Source organism: Anabrus simplex, chromosome 14 (assembly GCF_040414725.1).
Source record: "Anabrus simplex isolate iqAnaSimp1 chromosome 14, ASM4041472v1, whole genome shotgun sequence".
Classification (NCBI taxonomy): Eukaryota; Metazoa; Arthropoda; class Insecta; order Orthoptera; family Tettigoniidae; genus Anabrus; species Anabrus simplex.
Window position 1 is genome coordinate 86,939,478 of NC_090278.1, and position 25,585 is coordinate 86,965,062.

General features: G+C 39.0%; 1 protein-coding gene across 1 annotated transcript in view; it reads right to left on the reverse strand.

Moving 5' to 3' along the window:
* Positions 1 to 7,820: 7,820 nt before the first annotated feature.
* polo (Serine/threonine-protein kinase polo) overlaps positions 7,821 to 25,585 on the reverse strand; it is a 101,758-nt gene continuing 83,993 nt past the window's right edge. Inside the window, exon 10 of the mRNA XM_067158491.2 lies at positions 7,821 to 9,064. Within this exon, the coding sequence (XP_067014592.1) occupies positions 8,867 to 9,064 (198 nt within the window). The 3' untranslated portion in view covers positions 7,821 to 8,866. The remainder of the gene's footprint in view (positions 9,065 to 25,585) is intronic.

Consider the following 25,585-nt stretch of genomic DNA (forward strand, 5'->3'; position numbering starts at 1 on the left):
TTTTCTCGAATTCATTCATTTGCTATCCTCCATCATCCCTGAAAATTTTCATCATCATTATGGGTACATCCTGTATGTTGTACTGCTGATTCAATTTTGAGTTCCTTCAATATTTCTTTCATGAGCCCTTTGAGTATATCATACTATTCTTATGTATTTCATCAGTAATTCTATTAGCATTCATTTTCCATATTGTCTACACATTGGCTGCGAAATGAATATCTTTAAACCAGATAACATGAAACTGCTTCAAAGTACATCATTATTAGCCTGCTGGTGGCACGAAGTGTTTTTGGCCTGACATTGTGGTTAGCTGGTTCAAGTATCACTGGAGGTGGCATACAATTCCTAATCACTAGATTGCGTGCCAAAAGCCTCTATTCAATTTCAAAACCTCTTCACAGTGTTCACAGGGAATAAGGATATACGACACTGTTGATAGGATGTTAAGCCTTGAACAGCCCCGGGCGATTCAAAAGGAGTAGTCCATGTGTTGACACCGAGTTTCACCCTCTCCCCCATCTCATTTTCATCATCACTTGCCCAGATGTCCAGGTCAATCTTGCAGGTCAAATAGAAAACCCGCAAGATGCAAGCTAAACGTCTTCATATACTCCTGGCACCAAAAGCCGTGCGTTAAGCAACTAAATATAAAACATCATTAGATTCAATCCTTGTTCACTTTCTATAATACAGCAAACTCCAGATTATTCGGGTGCAGATTATCCAGTTTGCGGGTTATTCGTGCAACATCGAGGTTTATTCTATCCTATTATATTTTATTTCCCTCACTTTTGTCACAGCATTTTGAATAGGTGTGAACTGTGCGCGTTCTTGACGGCAACTATCATTGGTTTATTTTGCTGGCATGGGGGCTGGGTGTGTGTCGTATTCATCATTTCATCCTCACCACGATGTGCAGGTCGCCCATAAGCGACAAAACAAAAGACCTGCACCTGGCGAGCCGAACATGTCCTCTGACACTCCCGGCAAAAACCATATGCCATTTCATTTTTTTTTTTTTATTTATTGAATGTGTTAATTGTTCAACATTATTGCATTTTCCAACAACATTGTATGTTCTGTATTATTAAAAGACTTCTTGTGCATGAAAATGCACAAAATCATATCCGTGCAAATTGCCCAGATAATAGTGTGTTTGCTGTACTTCGATTATGAATTCTATCTTCATATCATGAAATGCTTCAGGTTCTGGAATAGTTCATTTCAGGATAGTTGCTTGTATGGCTTCTAGTGCCGGGAGGATCTGAGGACATGTTCGGCTCGCCTGTTGCAGGTTCTTTGTATCCGACGCCCAAGAGCGTCCTGCGCGTCTGGATGTGGGATGAGGAGGTAGGGAGAGGATCAAATCCAGTGTCAGCACGTAGCTTTATCCTGCCGAATAACACCACGGTGTCTGCACAAAGCTTTACATCACCAGCCGACAGAAGAATCGCCACATATGCCCTCACTACTGCAGAAAGGTTTAGAATTAAATCCAGGCTTTTGGCATGCAATTTAGTGATTAAAAATTGCATACCACCACCTCTCCTACCCTGCCGACCAACATTCTGATGGTGAATTTTTTTTTTTTTTCAACTTAGGGGACTAACCAGCTAACCACAGTGTCGGATCTTATAGACTTGACGCCTTAATGATCACAGCCAGCAGGCGGGCTTTCAGGAGTGTTCACATACGAACATTTGGGTACAGCATGTAATGTGCCACTTATATCCTCCCCTCAGAAACAGAAGAATTACCCTTTACATTGTCAAACTGTTGTCATTTCAAAATTGCACTGGAAATGTCAATATTAATGTTGCATTCCATGTAATGCATACTGTAGGCTAGGCACAACCGGTGCCACTAGCCACCGGTGTGATCTACATCTCATACGCAGTTTGCATTCGTAGCAGCCCAAATGACACTACTTGTGCTAGCGTTCGACCACAATATTTATGTACCTCTAGCTTGCGGAGAAAATGTAGCACTGTGGGGGACCACTGTTTAGCCACCAGTGGTGGTACCACGATGGTGGGTAGTTTCTCTGACTGCCCAGCCCTAAAACAATTTTCACCTAATAATTATTTTTTCCTAATTGAACTTTCAACAAATCTTATACAGGGATATCGACACATTTCACGTAACTGATTTATGCTGGCAACCTACTAATGAAAAGCACTGAATAAAACCTTCTGAACCATTCAGAATATCACCTGCAGCCAGGCAAAGATCTACAACCAGTTGCTGCTCTTGTATAGGGGAGGGAAGATTGCTCAGATATTCCTACAAATATAATTACGTAATATAAATAAGTTAAAAGCTACAGGCGGACAATTTTCGTAACAAGTCTCCATCTCTCCACTAGAACTAATTTATTTGCTCTATCCAGCCCCCCCCCCTCAAAACTTTTTTTCTATTCATCTTAGGGACCATACGACAATATTCATCCATATGGTCATATTTCTAACATGACAAGCTACATTTACGAGGGACATTCAGTATATAACTCAATACATTTAATATCTCAGCCAATTTTGGTTTTTAAAAATTGTAGTTTTGTTTGGGACATTTTTGAATATTCCTGCTTCGTCTCTGAGTTTCATGAATTTCCGGTAGGTGGCAACACTATAACTAGCCTTCAAAATGGCGTGTGTAAAGGAGGTACGTACCAAACAGAGCAGTCATAGTTTCTTTTGGCGGAAAACCAGGGCATCACTAATATACATAGGTGCTTGCAGAATGTCTACGGAGACCTGGCAGTGGACAAAAACTCGGTGAGCAGTCGTGCGAGGTGTGTTACATCATCACAACAAGGTTGAGCAAACCTATCTGAATTGGATTGTTCTTCCTTATCCACCCTACAGACCGGATCTCGCACCTTATGACTTCCACCTGTTTGGCCCAATGTAGGATGCACTCCGCAGGAAGCACCATGTGGATGACGAAGTTATTGGTGCAGCACAACATTGGCTCAGACATTGACCAGTCAAGTGGTACCATGCAGGCATACAGGCCCTCACATTAGTGGTGCAAGGCCGTATCATTGAAAGGAGATTATACTGAAAAATAGGATTGGGCATTAACTTGGGGTATTTGAATCCTCAATAAATACAACCTGCTCTTACAAAAATGTGTTGCATTATGTATTGAACTCCCTTCGTACTTTTCAATGTAATTCAGTAGAGACAAAATTTAAAATGCTGACATTAACATGGGAAAAAATAATTTCTCAATACACCGTTTTAATACTACATCTTCGGTTTTCACACAAGTTCATAATACCATCTTGTATTGTGATATGTCTCGCGATTAAACCGGTTTGTGTCACTGATATGTAATTTAAAGAACATTTATTTTACATATACGTAACAACATATGTGAACATTGTTAGTGGGACTCTCATGCACATAAATCAACAAAAACCACACTGGCAACAGGTCAAATTTTACTCCTAGTTGTATCTGACAGAATGTTTTTTTTTTTTTTGATTGTTTTGTTTTCCTGGTCCTATGCACACTTACTGGAATGATCTTCAGGATGTAACAAAATAATTCCAGTGAGAATAGACAATACCTACTCTCTCCAGCAGCATTAAATTATTAATTAATTAATCCTAATGTGTAAATATAGCTCACGGAATGCTGGAACGCAGGAATGTTTCGTTCCTTCTAAATGCATTTGCAATGATTAATGAGTACATAAAAAAGATAAAAGCAACCAATTTCTGCATACGAGAAGTAACAAGATCTATCAAACTACAATGGCCAGCGCATTGCTAGTAGACAGATCAGTACACGTGCCACTACTGCAATAATTTCGGTATAGGAATAGGACTTGAAAAATTTATACCTGCTGCAGTAATTTGTAATATAAAGGCAAAGTGCTTTCTAACAAACTATTAATAACATCCCTGTCAATACATTTGTGGACTGATGACTGGAGTGTAGGCAGCCAAGCAACATGGCACACACTTGCACAGCTCTACAACGTGTGGCATAACTATAGAGTCCACCCCACAATGTTAGTAATACGAGGCACCACTATGTTCACACGTGACACGACTACCCTTTGTTTACTACTTTGGGTTCCAGTAATAGCGCTGAGGTGAGTAGAATAGCACTGCTGCCAACTGTTGGTTTGATACGGCTATATTTTTTTTCTTGCCAAGCGGACAGTATGCGCTGTGGCGATACACGAGAGCCTCTCTAAGGGAGTGTGGCCCCTGTTCTCATGATAGATTGGCCTGGATGTGCAAAAAATAAGTTAAAGCTAATATATTACCTTCTTTTTTCTTGCCATAAGCCTCGAGATTAAAAGAGAAATTGAGAAAGTGTACAGTTACCGTCAGATGCCATGACACTTTAAGAGCCTCTGTAGTTTTTTTTTGCAGTGGTTGGTAACGTTGACCAATGCCTGTAATACTTGGTAGAAGCAATGGATGACACGTGGACCACTACTTTAGGTTATAAAAGTGAATATACTTCCAGCGGCGGGTGGGTTGGACCATGGCAGGTATAATGAACACATCTCTCTTCCAGAATCATTTCTAGGCAAGAATAGCAAGATAGAGAAACTAATGTTTTATGTCTTAATCCTTCGGGGTGGACTCTTTATACCCACTGAGTCACAAAATAGTCACTGTTACCCACAATGTACGTCTGCTGACTGTATAGCTGTTGGAAACATTGCTCAAACATATTCAAGAAGATCCTGTACGGCAATAATGATCTAAGCAGAATGAAATATATGCTGTCATAGTTTTGCTTTCAGGCGTGTTAAGAGAAGGAAATTGCACGCTGAGGGACCAGGTAAAAATGATTACTTATTGCCTCGCTAGTCATTCTCGGACAATCGCGCAGGAAAGTGCAAGGACACTGTCGTGTACCAATAGCCAGTTCCTATATCACAACTCAGGATGCTCACTATGAATTGAGTCGCACAGACAGCGAAGGATCTCCTTGAAGCTGTCCTAGGTTACAGTTGTTCCTTGTGGGGTGAACTTCACATGCCCAATTCCAAACAAGTCTTTTCACCTTGGTGTGTTTTCCACTGTGGTGATACAGGCAATTTCAACATTTGCCAACAGATCTGCCTAGTAATAGCCAGAACTTGATGTTTACCCATTTCTAAAACTGCTACATCTCTCATTCCGCTGTTCATGTTCAACTACCCTCCACACCGGACAATGTCCGCAACCGTCTCTTGCTGGGATGAGCTGAACTATCGCCACACCATCCTGTGGTGCAATCTCCTATAATGCACCACAGTAATACCATGGGACCAGTCCATAATCTTAATAACTGTACTATCTAAATACCTATAGTCCTACCTACATTATAAATTTACAGGAGCTAGGAATATATCACCAATATATATCACCAAAATATTTTCTTTCAATTTTTAGTTAGTGTCAGAAAAGGCATGTTGATAATGCCATTTTATTCTTCAAAATAAGATTTTCAGTAATTATCAGAAATTTTTCAACTTTGAAAAGCCCATCTCCAGACATTATATTAACATTTAAAAGCAATAACCCACAGACCACAACCTGAGAACGTAGTGCAGTAGTACTTAATGCACGTTCTCTGTGGATTAACAATAAGTAAAATTGTACTTTAAACAGGACAGAGAGGAAAACTAGCATTCAAAACAGTTATTAACCTAATTTGTACACGATTATCCCAGGGCTGTGGCTTCAGTTCAAAAGGCCCCACGTTTGATTTCTGATCGGGTAAGGAATTTTTAACTTTGTATGATTATATCTGTCTGGTTTGGGGACTGAGTTTATCGTAACACACAATACACGTCAGTGCCAACCACCACAGAAACTTGCAATAATGAATGCAATCCTTCCACTTACAGTTGGCATCAAAAAGGACATCCAGCTGTAAAACTGAGTCAAATCCACACATAGTGCCCATGCTGATCTCAAAGGGGGTAAAAGGTCAGGAAGAAGATACAGGATTTTCCCATGGACCATACGACTGGAACAATATCAATCCAGGAAAACTGAGGTTCCTTTATATTTAAGGACAAAATTAGTCCATGTACCTGTTAGCAGATACAATTCCCAGTACTGTCAAATTTGAGATTAGCTAGAGGGCTGATATGTGGTCAAAATGGTACACACAGTTCACTGGTATACAAACAAAAACAAACCCCATGGCACTACAGGCCTTGAAGGGCCTTGGCCTACCAAGCGACCACTGCTCAGCCCGAAGGCCTGCAGATTACAAGGTGTCGAATCCTCTCAGCTGTTATTCTTGGCTTTCTAGACCGGGACCGCTATCTCACTGCCAGATAGCTCCTCAATTCTAATCGTGTAGGCTGAGTGGACCTCAAACCAGCCCTCAGGTCCGTGTAAAAGTCCCTGACCTGGCCTGGAATCGAACCTGGCGCCTCTGGGCAAGAGATAGGCACGCCACCCCTACATCACAGAGCCGGCAGCTCACGGGTATGAAATTGAAAATTTGTTCATGTAATAAGTACGCAAGTTGTTCAGGTCGGATTGATGTTGACCTTAGCACTGACTGGGGACTGCTCTAAGATTGTTCACTAGGGGAAACGGCAGATGACGGCAGGGGCAATGTGTTGAAGACGAGGAGCTGCACATTACGGAACCAAAGATAATGAGCAGAGAATGAGCACGTTTTTGGAATTTCATTTAATAACGCCATTTCTTCAAACTTTTCTCGTTTTCACACTTTGTAATTTTGACTTCCCTTCAGATACCTGAATAACATTTTTATCTTCATTGAAAAAATACAGAGCATAAATTTCACTCCGTTCTGACATTTAGAATCTATATTTAATGTTCCTTTGAAAACAGTCCACCTGATTTCAACGATACTCGTACATCCAAAACCAATTTTTTTAAACTCTGGACTTACTTCTAGTCAAATCAGCACTAATTTTAATCATAGCAAGACTTAAGAATGATAAATATTTTAAACAAAATTACATTCTTATTGTATACTGTCATATGTTTTCTCTCCTATTAGCTTTATTCTCATGAAGTACCAGTTTATGTGCATGTCTTATTTCTTGTACATCAAGCTGAAGATATCATTAACACAGGTCGAAACATTCCTCAGATATAATAAGACACGCCATTTAATTTAAGTGGCAACATTTTATACAGGTTGACAATACATACAGAAATTAATATCAAGAATTTTTATTATATAGGAAATTTCTTCATCCAAATTTAAGTGAAAATAACGATGATGCAGCGAGTCATCAAAGTCCTTCAGACATCTGCACACTTTTATGCAAGTTTAAATGTAATGTGTTACTGGAATAAAATCATGTTTTTAATCAGTCTCTTGTTTCCTTGTAGCTGAATCTCCCTGCCGTAGGGTTTCTCTTATCCAAAAGATATGTTCCCTGTATGAAGAAACAAATTTAAGTTCAGATAATTTAAAATCTGGTTTCAGAGTTCCATCCTGTGCACTTAAAATAAATTGACACATGGGGACAGTATGTGAAAGTCATTTAGGTCCATTTAACTCCCTGGTATTTTAATAAAGGGAATAGTTTCATCAGTATCTATTTCACCTCATTTGCCAATTTTCAGGGATTTCTCTATCCCCATTTACCATGGCTAATCAAGAGTCTATTGTATGGCACATGGACAATAGTAATGTGGATTAACTTTACTGAATTCAAACTAATTTCCTTTTGATAAGCAGTGAACAAAACCAAGCAAGATTTTGAGCTAAGTGGTTGTCGCAGCTGTCCTCGTTTACATAAGTATCTGCGTATATCTGAGTGGAGTCCTTAATGTTCGGATGCTGAAGCCAATGTGTGTCAACAAACACCTCTTAAACTTCAAAAATGAAAGGTAAAAAAATTACAACATTGAAAAATTGTCTTGTCAATGAAAATAGCCTGAAAATACTGCACGACTATTCAATGACCATACCACCAGCAAAACTAATGGACATTTGCATTAAACATTTTTTGGTTATATGGAAAATATATTTCAAGTCTTTGATACGATGTACAAGTGAGATACAAAACAAACAGCACAACACGGAAGGAGAATTATTTTACAATTTAGCAATACTGTACATAAATAAAAACTAAGTTGATGCAACACTTATAGAACTAGAAACATTATGCTATCAAATTCTCTCAAATGATCACCTCACAAAAAATTACAAATGCAGAAAGAGTTCAAAAACATTCTTACTTACAGGATAAAAAAAGATGTCAAAATAAAACAGCTCTATTACACATTAAATTCTTTACATATACATTATGCCACTTAACTGTGAGTGAAGTGTCAAAGAAACAATTTATCTTTTAAATGCTGTAACTTCAGTCATACAAACATTACAACCCGGGTAAGGATTTCCCGAAACGTCATTTTCACACCGAACTTATTCTTATTATTCAGGATGGTGAACCACATATTGAATTGTCTCACAATGGTTGAAGTAGAACCCATCACAAGTTAATCTTACGAATGGGAAAATCAACTTGTAGGAATGTCTTGTCAAAATACCAACAGCTTAATAGTCCATTGGACTAAATTTTGCCCCTGATCTCTCTCCTCTTAACTTCACATTACATATACATTACTTAAAATACAATCTGATCTTCAACATCAGTTAAAACTTACTGTCAGCAAAACTGAGTTACATCGCATATTTAAAAGTTCTAGCTGACCTGCAGTGTTAAACCAATTAAAATTAAAATTGTGATCAGCAGGGCTAAAATACACACTCATAGCAATAGAACAAACATTTCGAAGGGACAATCTTGCTTTGAGCTGTGCCACATCCCTTGAGAGATTTAGCACAGCTCAATGCAAAGCCGTAATGGAATGCATGCAATTTTTACAGGACTTGCAGCAGAGTTATTTAACCTTGCATCGTGCCTCCATGGTTGGTAAGCGTTCCAGCGTGTACTTCAAGCTTGCCTCCAATGCAGCACTGCAACCATTTTCACGGATTGTAGAAAAGCGATAGGTTCGGAAATTCTTCTTTTCGTCAATGTAAGTCACGGCACCCATGTGCGGACATAATATAATCTTTGTGTGGTCGGTGAAATTTACCTGCAACAAATGTTTGAATGTTAAACGTTAAATACTCCATTAGAACATTAGCGTAACCAAAAGGAAGAGAAATATTTTGTTGCAGAAGTATGAACAATGAGGTTCAAATTATTACTCTAGAAATTGTGTATTGGCCCCACATATCTTTTAACCTTTGAACAGCCTTGCCTCGGCACTGGGTATGACAAAGGCAGCAATAATTAAACACATGTTATCTACCATCTATTGGCTATCTTACTGAAGCTTGCACTTGTTCGTCACCTCATGGAAAGTGCTGCAGACATAGTTTATGTAGATGAATGTGGAGGGATTTTTAGGAATGGACTGCTACCTGGCGTTTGGCGTTAGCTTTTCGTGCCACATACACCAGATGCTGAGCACTTGAGGACATTTACTTACGTTTGAGTAGGGTAGTATCAGAGACAGACATGTCACATTTCAATTCTTTTTTTTGCAGGAGAGGTGAAAAACCATTTGAGGGGTTTCTTGGTGAGAAATAACATCGGAAATTTATTCTTAACGTATGATACATTTAATACTCAAATCAAAAACCCTTTTAAAAAGTGTACTTTGCCAGTTTTGATACCAATGTTTGGAGCTGGCCCGGTTTGAAACAAAGTACCTTCCATCTTGATTTTCGTGCTGTCTGTTTCTGAAACAAACTTTTACCAATTCAGCTTGAGAAACTGACTATTAAAAGGAGATTAGGGAAAGAAAAGAAAATGTACAAAACATTCTCGATTTAAATCGGAATACGTATATTCTATATTACTCGAGAATACTCAATGCAAAAATATTTGTCCAGTAAACCAGTAAAAGAATAAGTTGTGAATAAGTCTTCTCACAAGTCACTTTACTGAATGCTAAAAACTGAAAATTACAAAATTAAACAGGGAGAAACTTTAAACCAAACTTTGGAAAAACAACTATGCAGGAACAAAATAGAGTTAGAAAAATGTTCAAGTTGTGCACTCTACAACCAAGATTTATCACAAGCATCAACACAAACAGCACTTTCCATGATAAAAAGGATTTCCTTTGCACAAACATGAAAATATCACAGCTAACAGTTGAAATGGCATCACTAACAAAAGTACCACCACATAATATCTGTTAGTGCGCGCGTTGTATCACAGGTAGGTTATAAGTATACTCCGCCCTGATCCGCCGCTGGCAGACTTGGCCGTGTTTTGATCCCAGTGTCCAACTATAAGCTCAGTTTTAATGTACTTTAGTCTGTTTTTGAAGTGAACAGGTTTCATATTTGAATTCAGCATGAAAATTCATACACGAATCGACTAAAACATCACTTCTGAAGAAGGACACATCCAACTTCGATACTAACCTACTAATTTATATTTACTCCCTACTGAATCACTGACGGACTGATCCTTTCATCGGACCCCCATAAATTCAGGTTGTAAATGTCCCCATCGGCCTTACAATAACTTAAATGCGTATCGCCTATTCACCAAGGAACACCGTGTTTAAATTTAAGCGAGTCTCATATGTTTGATCAACTGACCTCAAGACGAGTCAAGAATCAAGAAAATACAAGGACAGTTACCAAAATTTTAGCATATTTATAGATGAGTTTTAATGAGTTTCTTTGTTTTTAACTATTGTTTCACACACAATTCTAGTCATTTTATAGTACTCGTCACTTAAGGCTATACACTAAAATGCAAATATTGCTGCTATAAGGGATGTATCACACAAAACTTGTCAGCTAGGTATTGTTGAAATTAGGGGGATATGGACTATTACGTGTTTATACAATAATGGTTTCTTTGGGTATCACAATGGTAACACATGGTATGCGCTTCCTGCTTCTCAATTTTTTCTTTACACGAGACTTATACAGAATATTTCTAAATTCATGATAATTTAATAAGGGGAAGACACGATGTCCGCATCACCAATTTTGCTCAAACTTTGTAGGTTGGTAGTACTACATCACAAAAACACACCGGCAAAGTAGTAGTGCGCAACTCTCAAAGATTTTCGAAAAAAGTTATTTTGAATATGTCTAAAAAAGCTACGAGAGGTTTAGTATGCGAGGTACAATCAAGGGAGAGAATGTGGCGAGGTGGTCGAGTGGTTAAGGTTTAAAATACCAATATAAATGGTCCGTTATTGGACATTATAAATTTTCCAGCTAACTCATTCTTGGTTGCCTGCGTTTCGCCCTCGTGTGCTAAGTTAGGCTCATCAGTTGGGACTTAGCACAGCACCCAAGACGCAAGGCTAGTGCATACCGTGGAGGCCACTGCATAGGCTACTTGAAGCCACCAGCAGTGCCAATGCACTATGAGAGCTATGTCTCATTTTCAAAAATTGATGCCTGCCTGGCCATCAAATGATGTAGATGTTGATTCCCATAGGGAACCTAAAATAATTGTCCCGAATGAGTAAATTTATAATACCAATATAAATGGTCCGTTATTGGACATCTACATCATGGTTAAGGTTTTCCATTTCAGTTATGAAAATTGAGTTCCTAGTCTCCTGGGCTTCCTCGTAGAGTTGCCAATAGGTATAATACAGTGCCTAATGACCTCTCCATGAACAGAACAGTTTGTGCAAAGTTACAGGCATGTAGTACGATTTGTATTTTTGTAAGTACAATTGTATAGATCGTTTGCGTACATGCCAAATGTCACTTTATCAATGGCATACCCACACGAAAGAGTTTCAGCGATGGCACGTGGATGGTTTATTAAATTTATATCTACTCCAGTAATATCTGCAGAAGTGGAAGCCTCTCTGAAGAAACTTCTAGCGGTTTCCATCATTGGTATTGCCAGCACTTTGCTTTGGATTTATTGCGCATTTTAGGCTTTAAATCAGTGCGTAAATATATTGTGTTGAGTGAGAGTTATGTGATAAGCCTACGTGTGTGATTTATTTCTTTAACATAAATACTGTGATCTTTTGTAGTCATCTGCAGTATTTATTTATTGCGTCTTTTCTAGCTTTTGTCTGGATAAATTTATTAAATGCAATTAAATACATCCCCGCCCCTCGAGCCCATAAAATTATTTGTCTATTTTTTCTCGCTATTTGCTTTTTCAGTGCTGAGGTTTCTTATGTGCCGTAGTTTACCTCTTATTCTGTACAAACAAAAAGTGGCCAGTGTAAACCCCACGTCCTCCAATTCATAAAAGTAATTTGTAGCTTAGTTTCTTCATCCTTTTGTCTTGAACTTACATACTCAATTTCACACATTTATATGCCGCCGTCCTGGGATTGCATTGAGCGGAGCCGTTCGACAACCCTGTTGTCATAAGAATACTGTTTTCTTAACATTGAATGAGCTATAGTACTGGCAGGCCCATCCCGACGTTGTGATGCACGTCCTTCTGTGAAGCTCATTCTCTGCTCGAACTAACTTTCATTATACTTTGGCATTTTGTCCCTTTTTTCTACTATATTTTGCCCAGCGTGATCGAATTTTAGCACACAAAATACTGACAGATTTCCTTATTGATTCGGATATATCCTCAGAACAATCCTCAAAGCCTAAATGTTAAATTACAACATTCGCAATATCATCGCTCCGCTTATATTCCCTGCTGTTCCTCAACAGATCGAAAACCGACCTCCGGGTTACAGAGCACATGGCTTCTGAAAAAAATTACTCTCATGGTCAAGCCTGGTCGCAGCAAAAACTCAGTTTTTTATTCATTAACTCATCCAAAAGACTTTCACTGCAGGAATCAAAGGCAATCCATTTTGAAAGTCAGCTCAAATTAGTACAATTAGATAGCGCTTGGACGTGTACCTGAATTTTAAGTGCATATTCCGCACAACAATATAGCAATTTTCAGAAAATGCTACATACTATTTAAAATACATACCTTCATCTAATATAATCACATTGCAAGCTAAAGAAATATTTAGTTCTGACGTCTTCACTGAGCCCTCACATAATAACTGCGCGCTCGCCTCGTCAGAATATGATGACCTAATGGAGAGCCATTTTAGGCCTTCAGTGAGATTAGATAATCAGACAGCACGGCTTTTCAACACTTAATTACTGTACCCAAGAGTCTTATAAACACAACTCGCACACCGAAGACAAGGGTTGAAAATATTTTTGGCCGGTTGGATGCTAGAAATTATCCACTGTGTAATGGTTCGAAAGAGATGACAAATAATATAGGTGCCATGATGATTGCGGATATGAAAGCAGAATTAAACGAAAAGGGCGGAAAATTATCTGGAAGGAAGCAAGTTGACCGAAGGGGAAAGACTAAACGTAGCAACCTTTCCTTTTAGCGCTTTTGTTAAGATTGAATTCTAAGTGCAAATAGCCTTTTTGAAAACATGTGCAATATATATATATATATTAGGTTAAGCAAAGTCACCTCCGTACAGGCCATGAAGGCCCTTGGAGAAGTGGAAGATACAGGCTTCCACCATTGCATACCTGCCAACTTTTGAAAAGGGCTATCAGTAAAACTCACGCGCGACAAAAAATCTAACGATTTTCGACGAATCCCGGCTTGACGAAAATAATACTTCTGGGCTACAAAATACAAGAATTCATGCTTTAAACAGGATACTTAAAATAAATCATATCTACTTACACCATAGGCCAATGATTTGTAGATTAATATAACAAGAAGAAATCCATGTTAAACAGCAGCAGGCGTGGTAAATATTAGTTTGGAGCATACAAAACAGGATTTCCTTGATAAATTAAGCACATATGCGATAACTGAAAAAGGCTTTACACAATAAAACTCGTTTAACGTAACACAGGCAAGAAATAATACACACACTGCAAATCAAATGCTAGTTCGACTTAAAAGTCATAGTTGTGGCCTTTTTAGCTTCCTGCAAAAAGTCTTGAAAATGTTTTCTCATAACAAGGACCAGAACTCCTGGTCTTTAAAATAGATATAGACTCCAGAGATTCATTGGACATGGATGATCTGAACTCTGTTCTTTTTTCTTCACAAGGCCAAAATCAGGTTTACATTCTGCATTGCTATGGGGTATGGTGAAAATAGACAGCATTACTCTAGAAATTTGGCTCCACGGATTCTTGATATTTGTGCCCAACTGGAATCGCTTGCAGCATCGTGATTTGCAACCAAAGTGTCATCAACCTGAACTCTTTCACCACCTCATCTGTAGTTTCATTCTCTTCCTTGCATAACATGATAGGAAACATTTCCAAGAATAAAACGAGTGGAAGAAAACTGCATTTTAATTTTTGTCTAACCTAGCAACTTGAGCATGCTTTAACACATCAACCTTGAGTGGAAACTTGTTGATGATGTAGTCACAGGCACTACAAAAGTAGTTTCTCACTGATGAAAAGAAAAGTGATTTATCTGTATCCAGGAGATCATTCACTATGTTGGAAGTCTGAACGCCAATAACACCCCATCACCTAAATTGTTGCCTCCACCATGTGCAATATTAATATCACACATACTGTGCAAAAGGCAATTTTTTCTCCCTTCATTTCAGTATGCACTAAAAATCAACAGAATACGATTCTTTATATGTCTGGAAGTACTGTTCGTAACCAAAGAACACCACTCGTGTGGTCGAAGAATATAGGTTAAATCACAACAAGCGAACGAAGCGGAACAAAGAATTTGCGGAGCAGAGCCTGTTGACACCTAAGATTCACACGGAAGAACTGTTATCCTGGCTTTAAATTCAATTCCAATAACGACACAAACAACACACGGCAAAAAAAAAAAAAAAAACCAATCATGTCAAACAATGAGTTATCGAATATCATGGACTTGCCTTCGACCACGACCGAGCGTGCTTCGACCCACGCAAACAATCGATTGTACGGAAGTGGAGCGATTATCGAATGTTATTTCAAATTTTTGTCCACGAAGTCGTAAAATGACACCGTCCATCCGTAAAACCGTAAAATGCTGCAATTTCCGTATATTTTACGGATAAACCGTAAAAGTTGGCAGGTATGCCATTGTTAACCGCGGCACATTATGGGTAGAGTGGGTAGCTCTACGCCCGGCCGCCTTTCCCCCAATAATTAACCTGGTACTCATTTTGGTGTAGGCTGAGTGAATCTCAGGGCCATATGCTCCTCCGGAAGTGGAAATTTAGTTTCTTAAATTTTACGACTTCCTGACGGGGATTTGAACTCACGTCCGTCCGGGCGAACCGAGCATGCCTTTACCGCCTCGGCCGGAGGCTTACATAAAACAACATTGGTATGACTGCAGTATCACAGGCTACATCCAGTACTACTGAACTAATTTCCCTTCAGCGTACAAGTTTCAAGACATTTTAGATCCTAAGACAGATACAAGTATTTTAAATTCGGAAGCGATTCATTATTTCGTGTTCAGGAAGTCAAACTGGTGGTGCTTTAGTGTCAAAATTATGGGTCACTCTGCGATTCAGGGTACACCACCACACACCGTGTTATGGATGCTTCCCTAATTCTAAATCTTTTTGTTCTCAGGATTACTTCCAAGGTGCCAGTGCCACTCCATCAAAATATCTAAGGTCTTAAGCTGTTGTCTTTCACCTAAAATTATTGAATAATACTGAAAATGAAAATCCTCAGCCTGCTTCCAGTCATTCCACTAGGTGAGGAATGGAATGAATGAAGCCCCCATCTAGCAGTGAGGCTAGGCATTGTGCCAGCATCCAAAGCCTGCCACACTCCTCTGGCAGAATGATTAACGGCCGACAGATGAAATGAAATTTGAGTGTTGCTGGAATGAACGATGACGGGGAAAACCGGAATACCCGGAAAAAACCTGTCACGTCTCCACTTTGTCCAACGCAAATCTCACATGGAGTGACCGGGATTCGAACAACGGAACCCAGCAGTGAGAGGCTGCGTAAGTCATGGAGGCTAACTAAATAATAATGAATCTTATTGTTTTCACATCCCACTTACTACTTTTTCGGTTTCGAAAGCGTCCCGCGGAAGTTTTTACGTGCCAGTAAATCTACTGACACAAGGGTGACTTATTTGAGCACCTTCAAATACCATCGGACTGACCCAGGATTGAACCTGCCAAGTGCTCTATCGTTCGAGCTACTCAACCTGGATAAAATGGTTGAAATAGGTCATATTAACCAATTAGAACGTCTCTAAATTATTATAAAATTATTTCTTAGAATTAATTATCTTATTAATTCGTTTCAGCAATTACAAAATCTTCAACTGCTTAATGCTTCGAGCTGACTTATTTCTTAGGTCTTGTCTACTATATATAAGAAATAAATTGGCAAGAGGTTCCACCTTTTCAATACAATATATCAAGTAAATGATATTACATCAGTCTTGGGACTAGTTTCAGCCACTTAATGACCAACTTCAACCAAATAAATATTAAACAGATTACATGCGAACAAAAATACATGTATACCAGACAAAGATAATACATATAATTTAAAAAAAAGTATGGTTAGGACTCGTCATAATATGATGTCTTTAAGTTGACTTAGGACCCCAGGCAAAGAAGTAAATCTGGAAGTGATAGCCAGAATTAGGAATAATTAAACATAGAGAAAGGAAATTAAACAGGAGAAAAAATATTTATGAGACTCACCTCTAATGTCTGATGTAGAACAAGCCCTGACTTGCTGGAGGAAGCAGATAGGCTATGTAAACAAAGGAGTGGATAGGGAACAAGCACAGACTCCTCGTAGGAACTAGGTAATATAAATAAAGGAGTAGTTAAGGAGAGGAAGGGAGATGAGTAGATAAGGAGAGGAGGGTAGAGGGATGGGTAAAAAGGGGAAAGGAGGGGAGAAGGAGAGGGTGAGTGTCTAAGGTGCAGCTGAAGGATGTGGAAAGGAAGACTGCTGCTGAAAGGGGAACATACCTGCCAACTTTTAAAAAGAGATATCCGGAAGATCCTTAAGTAGAAATTTTTTAACACCACGCGCATGCCTAACAGCCTTGAGACATAATGAAACAGGACAGCAAGAGGGGGGGGGGATTATAAACAATACTAATACAGGTCAAATACAGTAGAACTTCGATGCATTGTTCCTGGAAATTTTGCTTTCCCGTATTCATCGTTGAATTTATTCGACCCAAAAATGTTCCATATAAACCAATCAAATTTCCCCTGCATCTATGGTTTTATCACATTGATCCTTGAAAAAATTGTTCTCCGTCACAATTTTCCTGCATTGATTGATCGTACGTAAGAAAAATATATGCTAAAGTCTTGAATATAGAGGGACTGCTCAATACTCTCAGCATATAATAGCGCCCATAGCGGCAACCTGTTACGCGAGAATGTACGTGCAATTCCGAGTTGCTAGTCTTGAATAAGGATCTTGTACGCTGGAGTGTTGTGCGCAGGTTATTCACACGCAATCTCACGAGCCTCCTGGTGCCAACACTTCTCGGCCCACAAACCGACCCCTAGAAGTACTCTTATTTACAAGAATTAAAACTTAGACAGTGTAAATCTCAAATATGCCACCATTTTCTGCGTTGGTATATGCTGGCTAGGGCTGCCAACTTCAGTGAAAAAAGGAGAAAATCACGCAGTGTGCCAGATATGTTTTAATCAATAACAGGGTGATTAATTGCATCGTACCTTGTGGAGAGTGTGGGATGCTCGAGGCCTTTTGACCACTTTGTTGCCCTCTGCACAGTATTCTTGTTACAAGCTGGACATAACCAAGCCAGATCAATATTTTAACATAGCCTAGTTTTGTAACTAGTTCCTAAGTTGGCAGCTTTGCACAAGCCGCTGTGACAACGTTCGAGACACGCTGCAATGAATTTCTAACCTCTGTGACATCGTCTGAGCTGAGCTGCGGAAGCCGCTCTGTGTTGGGTATCTAATCTTTCGTCCGCAACAGGTCTGCGGAATCTATTCCTAAATACAGGTTATCACCGTAATATCCACATATATCTTTAATTTGCATTAAGAGAACTGAACTTAAAGGAAAGATAGGGTTGACCTGGAGGGAAGGGGAACAAATGACGAGGGGAGGGTTGAGGCTCTGGTCATGGGGGATTCCATCGTTAGATGTGAGGAAAGTGTGTGAAGGAAAGGGAACCAGGGTAGAGTGTTATCCAGGAATAAGGTTGAGGCAGATGTTGAGGAAAGTAGAAGAGAGAGGAGGGGAAGGAGAAGGTGGTAGTGTTTCATGTTGGTACCAACAACGCAATGAAAGCTGATATAAGTACCAACATAGTTGAAGATTTGTGGGATCTGGTAAATGCAGCACGGGTGCAGTTTAAGGAAGCGGAGATTGTTATCAGTGGAATACTGTGTAGAAGGGGTATTGACTGGAGGGTGATCGGTGATTTAAATGAGACTACGGAGTGGGTATGAGGGAAACAGAGTGAAATTTCTAGATCCAAATGGGTGGGTAGAAGATAGGGATCTTCGCTCAGATGGCCTCCACTTAAACTGCAGTGGTAGGTATGTTAGGAAATTTGTTTGGAAGGGTAACAGGGAGGTGCATTCAGGGAAACAGGGTTGCCTAGGGAGCAGTGATAAGAGAACAGGGAACTGGAAATGAAGTAGTGATGACAAAAATGTTAGTGTTGAACTGTAGAAGTATTGTAAAGAAAGGAATAAAATTACATTTAATAGATATATAAACTTACCAGATATTGTAATAGGAGATTAATCATGGCTGTGAAATGATATAATGGATGCTGAAATTATCTCACAGAACTGGAGTGTGTATCGTAGAGATAGGTTAGGAATGGTGGGAGGGGGAGTATTCATTCTGGTGAAAAGAATTTGTAAGCTACGAAAAAGTAAAAGATGACTCGCATGAAATTCTAGGTGTAAGGCTCATTTACAAAGATAATAAGCAACTTGATATCTTTGTGGCCTGTATAAACCGGGAAAAGGTAGCACTGACACGGATTCAGAATTATTTGATAAGATAATCAGCTATGTGGGAAACATGGAAATTAATGTGATTGTAGCGGGAGACCTGAATTTACCCGTTGTCAACTGGGAAGGAAATGCAAACGATAGGAGCATGACCAACAAATGACAAATAAGTCGCAAGAAAGTGATGGAACTAGAGAAAAATATCCTGGATGTGGTGGTGGCAAAACCAGATGAGCTCTATAGAGAAACCGAAGTAATAGATGGTATTAGTGATCGTGAAGCCGTTTTTGTAGTAATTAAAAATAAATTTGATAGAAAGGAAAATCTTAAAAGTAGGATTAGGCAGTACCATATGGCTGATAAAGCAGGAATGAGGCAGTTTCTAAAAAGTAACTATGATCGGTGAAAAACTGTAAATAAAAATGTAAACAGACCCTGGGAAGTGTGTAATGCAATTGTTGACGAATGTGAAAACAGGTCTGTACCTTTAAAGGTGCTAACGAATGGTAAAGACCCACCTTATTATAATAGAGAAATAGACTAAGGAGGTGCAGACTGCAAATGGCTGTGGAAGTAAGGAGAAATTGAACTTACTAGGGAATTGAATCTAGCAAAGAAGGCAGCTAAGGATAACATGATGGCAAGCAAAATTGGCAGTGATACAAATTTTAGTGAAAAAATGGAAGGGCATGTATAGGTATTTTAAAGCAGAAACAGGTATTTACAATAAGATACAAAAGTTGAAAACTAGAAAAGCAGCTGGAATTGATAAGAATTCTGGTGATATACTGAAGATAATGGGTTCGGATATAATATCATATCTAAAGTACTTATTTGATTATTGTTGGAAAGGGTGCTAGACATAAATCTGAAAATTACAGGCCAGTTGAGTTTGACATGCATTGTATCTAAGCTTTGGGAAGGCATTCTTTCTGATTATATTAGACATGTTTGCAAAATTAATAACTGGTTCGATTGAAGGCAGGTCAGTTCTAGGAAAGGTTATTCCACTGAAGCTCAACTTTTAGGATTCCAGCAAGATATAGCAGATATCCTGGATTCAAGAGGTCAAATGGACTGCATCATGATTGACTTGTCCAAAGCATTTGATAGGGTGGATCATGGGAGACTACTGGCAAAAATGACTGCAACTGGACTAGACAAAAGAGTGACTGAATGGGTTGCTATATTTCTAACAAATAGATCTCAGAGAATTACAGTAGGCAAAGCTTTATCTGACCCTGTAATAATTAAGATGGGAATTCCTCAAGGCAGTATTTTTATGTTTTCTTATATATGTAAATGATTAGTAAAGGAGTGAAATCAGAGGTACGGTTTTTGTGGATGATGTTATTCTGTATAGAGTAATAAATATGTTACAAGATTGTGAGCAACTGCAACATGACCTTGAAAATGTTGCGAGATGGCCAGCAAGCATATGATGATAAACGGGGTTAAAAGTCAAGTTGTGAGTTTCACAAATAGGAAAAGTGCTGTCAGTTTTAATTACTGCGTTGATGGGGTGAAAGTTCCTTTCGGGGATCATTGTAAGTATGTAGGTGTTAATATAAGGAAAGATCTTCATAGGGGTAACCAGATAAATGGGATTGTAAATAAAGGGTACAGACCTCTCCACATGGTTATGAGGGAGTTTAGGGGTTGTAGCAAGGATGTTAAGGGGCATACAAATCTCTGGTAAGACCCCAACTAGAGTATGGTTCCAGTGTATGGGACCCTCACCAAGATTACCTGATTCAAGAACTGGAAAAAATCCAAAGAAAAGCAGCTCGATTTGTTCTGGGTGATTTCCGACAAAAGAGTAGCGTTACAAAAATTTTGAAAATTTTGGGCTGGGAAGAACTGGAGAAAGAAGACCAGCTACTCGACCAAGGGGTAAGTACAACAATTATAATAAGTATGTCTTGTCCACCTATTCAATACAAATCATCTTTATTGGTGTTTACACTTCCATACAATTAATCCTTCTAAGGGACATGTTTCGCTCATATAAAGAGCATCTTCAGTCTCAATTTTTAAATCTTAAAATGATGTTCCTGAACAGTCGTAAAAATAATAGACTATAGTCAAAATTAAATTTATGGTAGCCTAAAATTCAAATTACATTACATCTTAAAAACAACATTAAAACACTTCTAAAAAACGTGATAACATAAACAAGTAAAATTATCACAACGTCAATTCACAACCTTGTTTGAAACCATTATTGAATCATCTTAAAATCAATAGTAAATTTTTTTTCATTAAAAACAGTACCGAGGTGAACACCAATCTTACAGAAAGACGAAAATTAAAATGCAGCTTATGTGACGTGGTATTTCCAAAATGTAAGTTAAAATAGAGTGCTCACAAGGTGAATTGTGAAAACACAATAATCCATATTGCTTTAAACATAACAGACAGGATGTAGAATGTGTGCAGGAGTCAAATACGGGCTCTAGTTGAAAGATGCTGATTAATCTGTTTACAAATGTAGGTAGTAAGTTATGTTACGCAAATTTGCGAGGTATAGAACGTCGTGCATGACCGACTAATTAATACAGGTACTGTAGTGGAAACTAAAGAAAAAAGTAGAATTTAATACTATATCACAAGTGTGTGTGAATTTCCTAATTGACCCCATTTAAATGGGAACTTACTTGTTATCATTAAGGTGATAGGTACGTCCTGTCGATTTAGAGTTGCTAACCTGTCTGCCAGTGCGGCTCCTAGTATTGTGTGATAGACCAGCCGCCCAGTAGGCACACTTAAGGAAAACCCTGATTTTAGGAAGAGGTAAACTGCGCTGAGATTTCTTAAGGAGTTCTACTGTATGGGTCAAGAACCACAGTTAAAATGACGTGACTTCTATCAGGACATTGATTATGATGCCATATTTTAATGGTTTGTTGGCCATATATTGCCTAAAATTAGATCGTTCAGACTCTCCAACCGTGTGGCTATCAAAACAGTTTCACAAATTGATCAGATAGGTGAAAGACTTGTTTTCCTTTCTGCTCTTAAATCTCGTTCCCTGCAGAAGAATGGGAAATAATTTCTCAGATATTAGAGAAGCTGTTCCACCTGCAGGCCACATATCAGTAGCATTCAAATGCTGAACCCATTTCACACTCAACATAACAGTACCCTTCCATAAGAGTGATTTCCTCAGTATATAAGTGCACAATCTGTAAAGTAAAGAGCATATGAAGCAGCAGCAATCTGCGTTTTACTATTGGTTAAATGGACAATTTCGTATAGTGTGGAAGAAATATTTTACAGTAATCTATTCAAGTCCTGGCTTATCATTTTACACGGGATAATTTTATTAAAACATTTTGCTGGAGAGTTTTAGTAGGTATTTAGGTATTCGCTTATAGACCAACAACTTGTTAATTTTGTCTTCACCTATGTAATCTGTAACTTTTGCAATTTATTGAAATACTGAACAGATAAACGTTGACTCAACTAAGTGTAAATAACAAGGATAATGGGCGCCACCTGCAAAACAATTGCAGGAATATTTAATTATGTAGAGCAACGAGCCACTCCCTCTCCCAAGGCGACGGTCATCAGGCTGACGAGGCTCCAGACTTGCTTTGTAACCTTACCTGTTGCTATATAACCCCTGAAATTAAATTTGGGTAACATGCCAGGTTCAGCCTTACTCCACTGACTAAAGACTCACTTAAAGTTTGATTCTATGACTTTACTCCCAGAATAAGAACTAATATGTGACAAACACCAACAAAATAAACACTTATGCAACCCACTTAGTGCTTGCTGTTTACATAGAGCTAATATACACAATACTACCCAACAAAATCATCTCTTCACGAGATTTACTCGTTTGCCGTCTACAAAGGCAAATTACACATCATTAAACTCACCAATAAAAATCGAACATCGAATAAGAACTAATATACCTCCAGGTAAGGGCCCCACTGCACTCCACTGTTACCGTGAATCCTAATCTGGTAGAGAAAAGTACGACGACTATTTCTCTACACATGGATGCAACCTTCTTTACTAACAGCATCCCTAACCTTATTTACACTTCTTCGTCGTCTTGAATTCTTTACAATTGCTGGCTGGACAGAAAGCGTTACATGTCCGGAGGCAAGCAAACAGCAAAATTCTCCACCAACTGAAGCTGCATACTCGGGTGACAAGTTCCAAACAAACACTTTCTTTTACAGAAAGTCCACTGCAAAGCCGGTAAGTCGTTGAGATTATACCATGATCACTCCGTAACAGATACTCACGTACAATAGCAGATCGTATAGCAAACTGCGCAAATACGTCGCTCCCGCAGACCAGTACAAATGAGAAACACACAGTATCAGCATCAGAGTCAGAAACACAATGAGAATCAGAATCAGAATGACTCGCCGCACACGCGTACCCACTTATACGTGCTTGCTACACGTGGTAATCGCGTCCTGAAAAGTTTAGTGGTAGCAACGCTCACACCGGCACTTCTTCCCGCGTCACTCTGTCAACACAAACCTCGCTCAAAACAAAGCCCTCGCATTGGCTATCGAGTATATGATGTGACATAGACCGTCCACTCATGTATGTCCACATTGATTCACTCCAATTCTTCAACCGATACAACCTGCCGTACCCCGTGTTTTCAAGCCACCTGTTGCAACACATCCAACTGACTTCAACCGTCCTTCCCGATATAGTCGCAGTTTTCCCGGTTGCACAATCCTTACGGCTAGGCCATATTTACAGACTCTTACCCAAACGGAAATTTATACAAAATATAATGATGAACATATGCAATATTCCCTAACTATACATTCTTCTTATAATATTACGTTTTTACATGGTAAATAAACAAAATTACATGATTTTAACCTAACAAACTATATACGAAAATTTCCTAACCTAAAAACTCGGGGATCGTACATACGTACGGTTACAAATCTGATATGGTTCTACATCTACGAGAAGTAGGGGTGTGAATATTCCCATCACCATTCTCATTGGATTATTCACTTATATTCAAGAAATGTATTAATCACATCCCAAGATGTACAAATAGTGACTTTCATGCGAATAATATGAAAGTTGGAGGCAAGTTTAACTCCTCACCAATTCCAAGAAATAATGCCAACATGCGAGTTAGAAGAAAACTGCAACATAGATGCTGTATCAGCAAGCAGGGTCTATTCACTGTATGGACGAGAACACAGAATCCAACAGAACATTTCAAAAATAATTATAAATCACTACCTTCAGTGGTATTTGGGGAGAAACTGTAACGTTTCTTCTTTGTAGACCAACAAAAATATAGTGACTATATGTACACACAAGAAATGTTGTCCACCTATCAATACTTATTATAAATGGATTTACATGTGAAGAATAAAAATGAATGTAAATCCATTTATAATAATTAAGTATTGATAGGTAGAACACACAGGTAGCAGGTAGGGACCCTCTTCGGAGGCAGCCCTACCCAGGGAGTGGCGCCCCTGCCTATGTGAGTCCCAGAGCACACTGACCCGGTGTGTAACATCTGGTATGGGTCCCAGCTCAGGGTTACGAGTGAAGACCTCAACGGCATCTACGGCGGAGAAGGTGGACTTCGGTACGGCGGAAGGGGCATACCCGTAGCGCCTGTACTCCAGAGGAGCGGCTACGAAAGGCGTCTGTCTCCATGTTAGGAGGGGTCTAATTTTGAACCTGGCAGTAGGTATAAAATGCCTTTGGGTGTGGCGAGCCCATCGTAACAATAGCCTATATGGACAAAGCAGATAGGGTGCCTCGGAAAAGGTTAGGGCGTCCCCTGTTAAAAGCGACGCGCAGCTCTTCAGGTGTTGGGGGAACTGTGAAAAATGGGCAACCAGCACCAAACTACATCAAAATTGCAACAGTTAATGTACTGACACTGACGGGAAAGACAGAAGAACTGGTTGACTTCATGACAGAAAAAGATATAGCCATACTTGGACTGTGTGAGACCAAGAAGAGGGGTACAGGGGGAGATTCCTCTGAGAGAAGGATACAGGCTGTATTACAGCGGAGGACCTGAAGCAAAAAATGGAGTGGCCATCATACTTAGAAGAGAAATCCAAGAATATCTGGAATATACAAAGTACGTCAGTGATAGGATGATGATGATGATGATACTCCAGTTTGAAAATGGCGTGAAAGATGTATTTCAGTTGTATGCCCCACAAACTGGTTGCATAGATGAACATCTAGAGGACTTCTTAGAGGAAGTGGAGAGACAGAAGATAAGGAAGTACTATTGATGGGAGATCTAAATGCACAAGTTGGAATGGAAAGACAAGAAAAGGAAGATGTTGTAGGGCCCTTTGGATATGGAAATGTAAATCCAGAAGGCGAGTTGTTGGTGGATTTTTGCATGAGGAATCAAATGATTGTTGGAAACACCTGGTTTAGAAAGAACAGTCAGAAGATTACAAGGTATGGCTGGGGAGACAGACGAACAAAGACCATGATTGATTATATAATCATAGAGAAAGACCACCGGAAGAACCTTGTAAATGTAACAGCCATGCCTGAAGAAGCCTTTGGTGGAGATCATAGAGTTGTGATAGGAAAATTGAAAGTTGGAAATATTGAAAAACCCCAATTAAGAAGAGAGAAAAGAATTGAAGTATGGAAGTTGAAGGAGAAAAGCATACAAGAAGAATTCCAAAGGGAAATAATA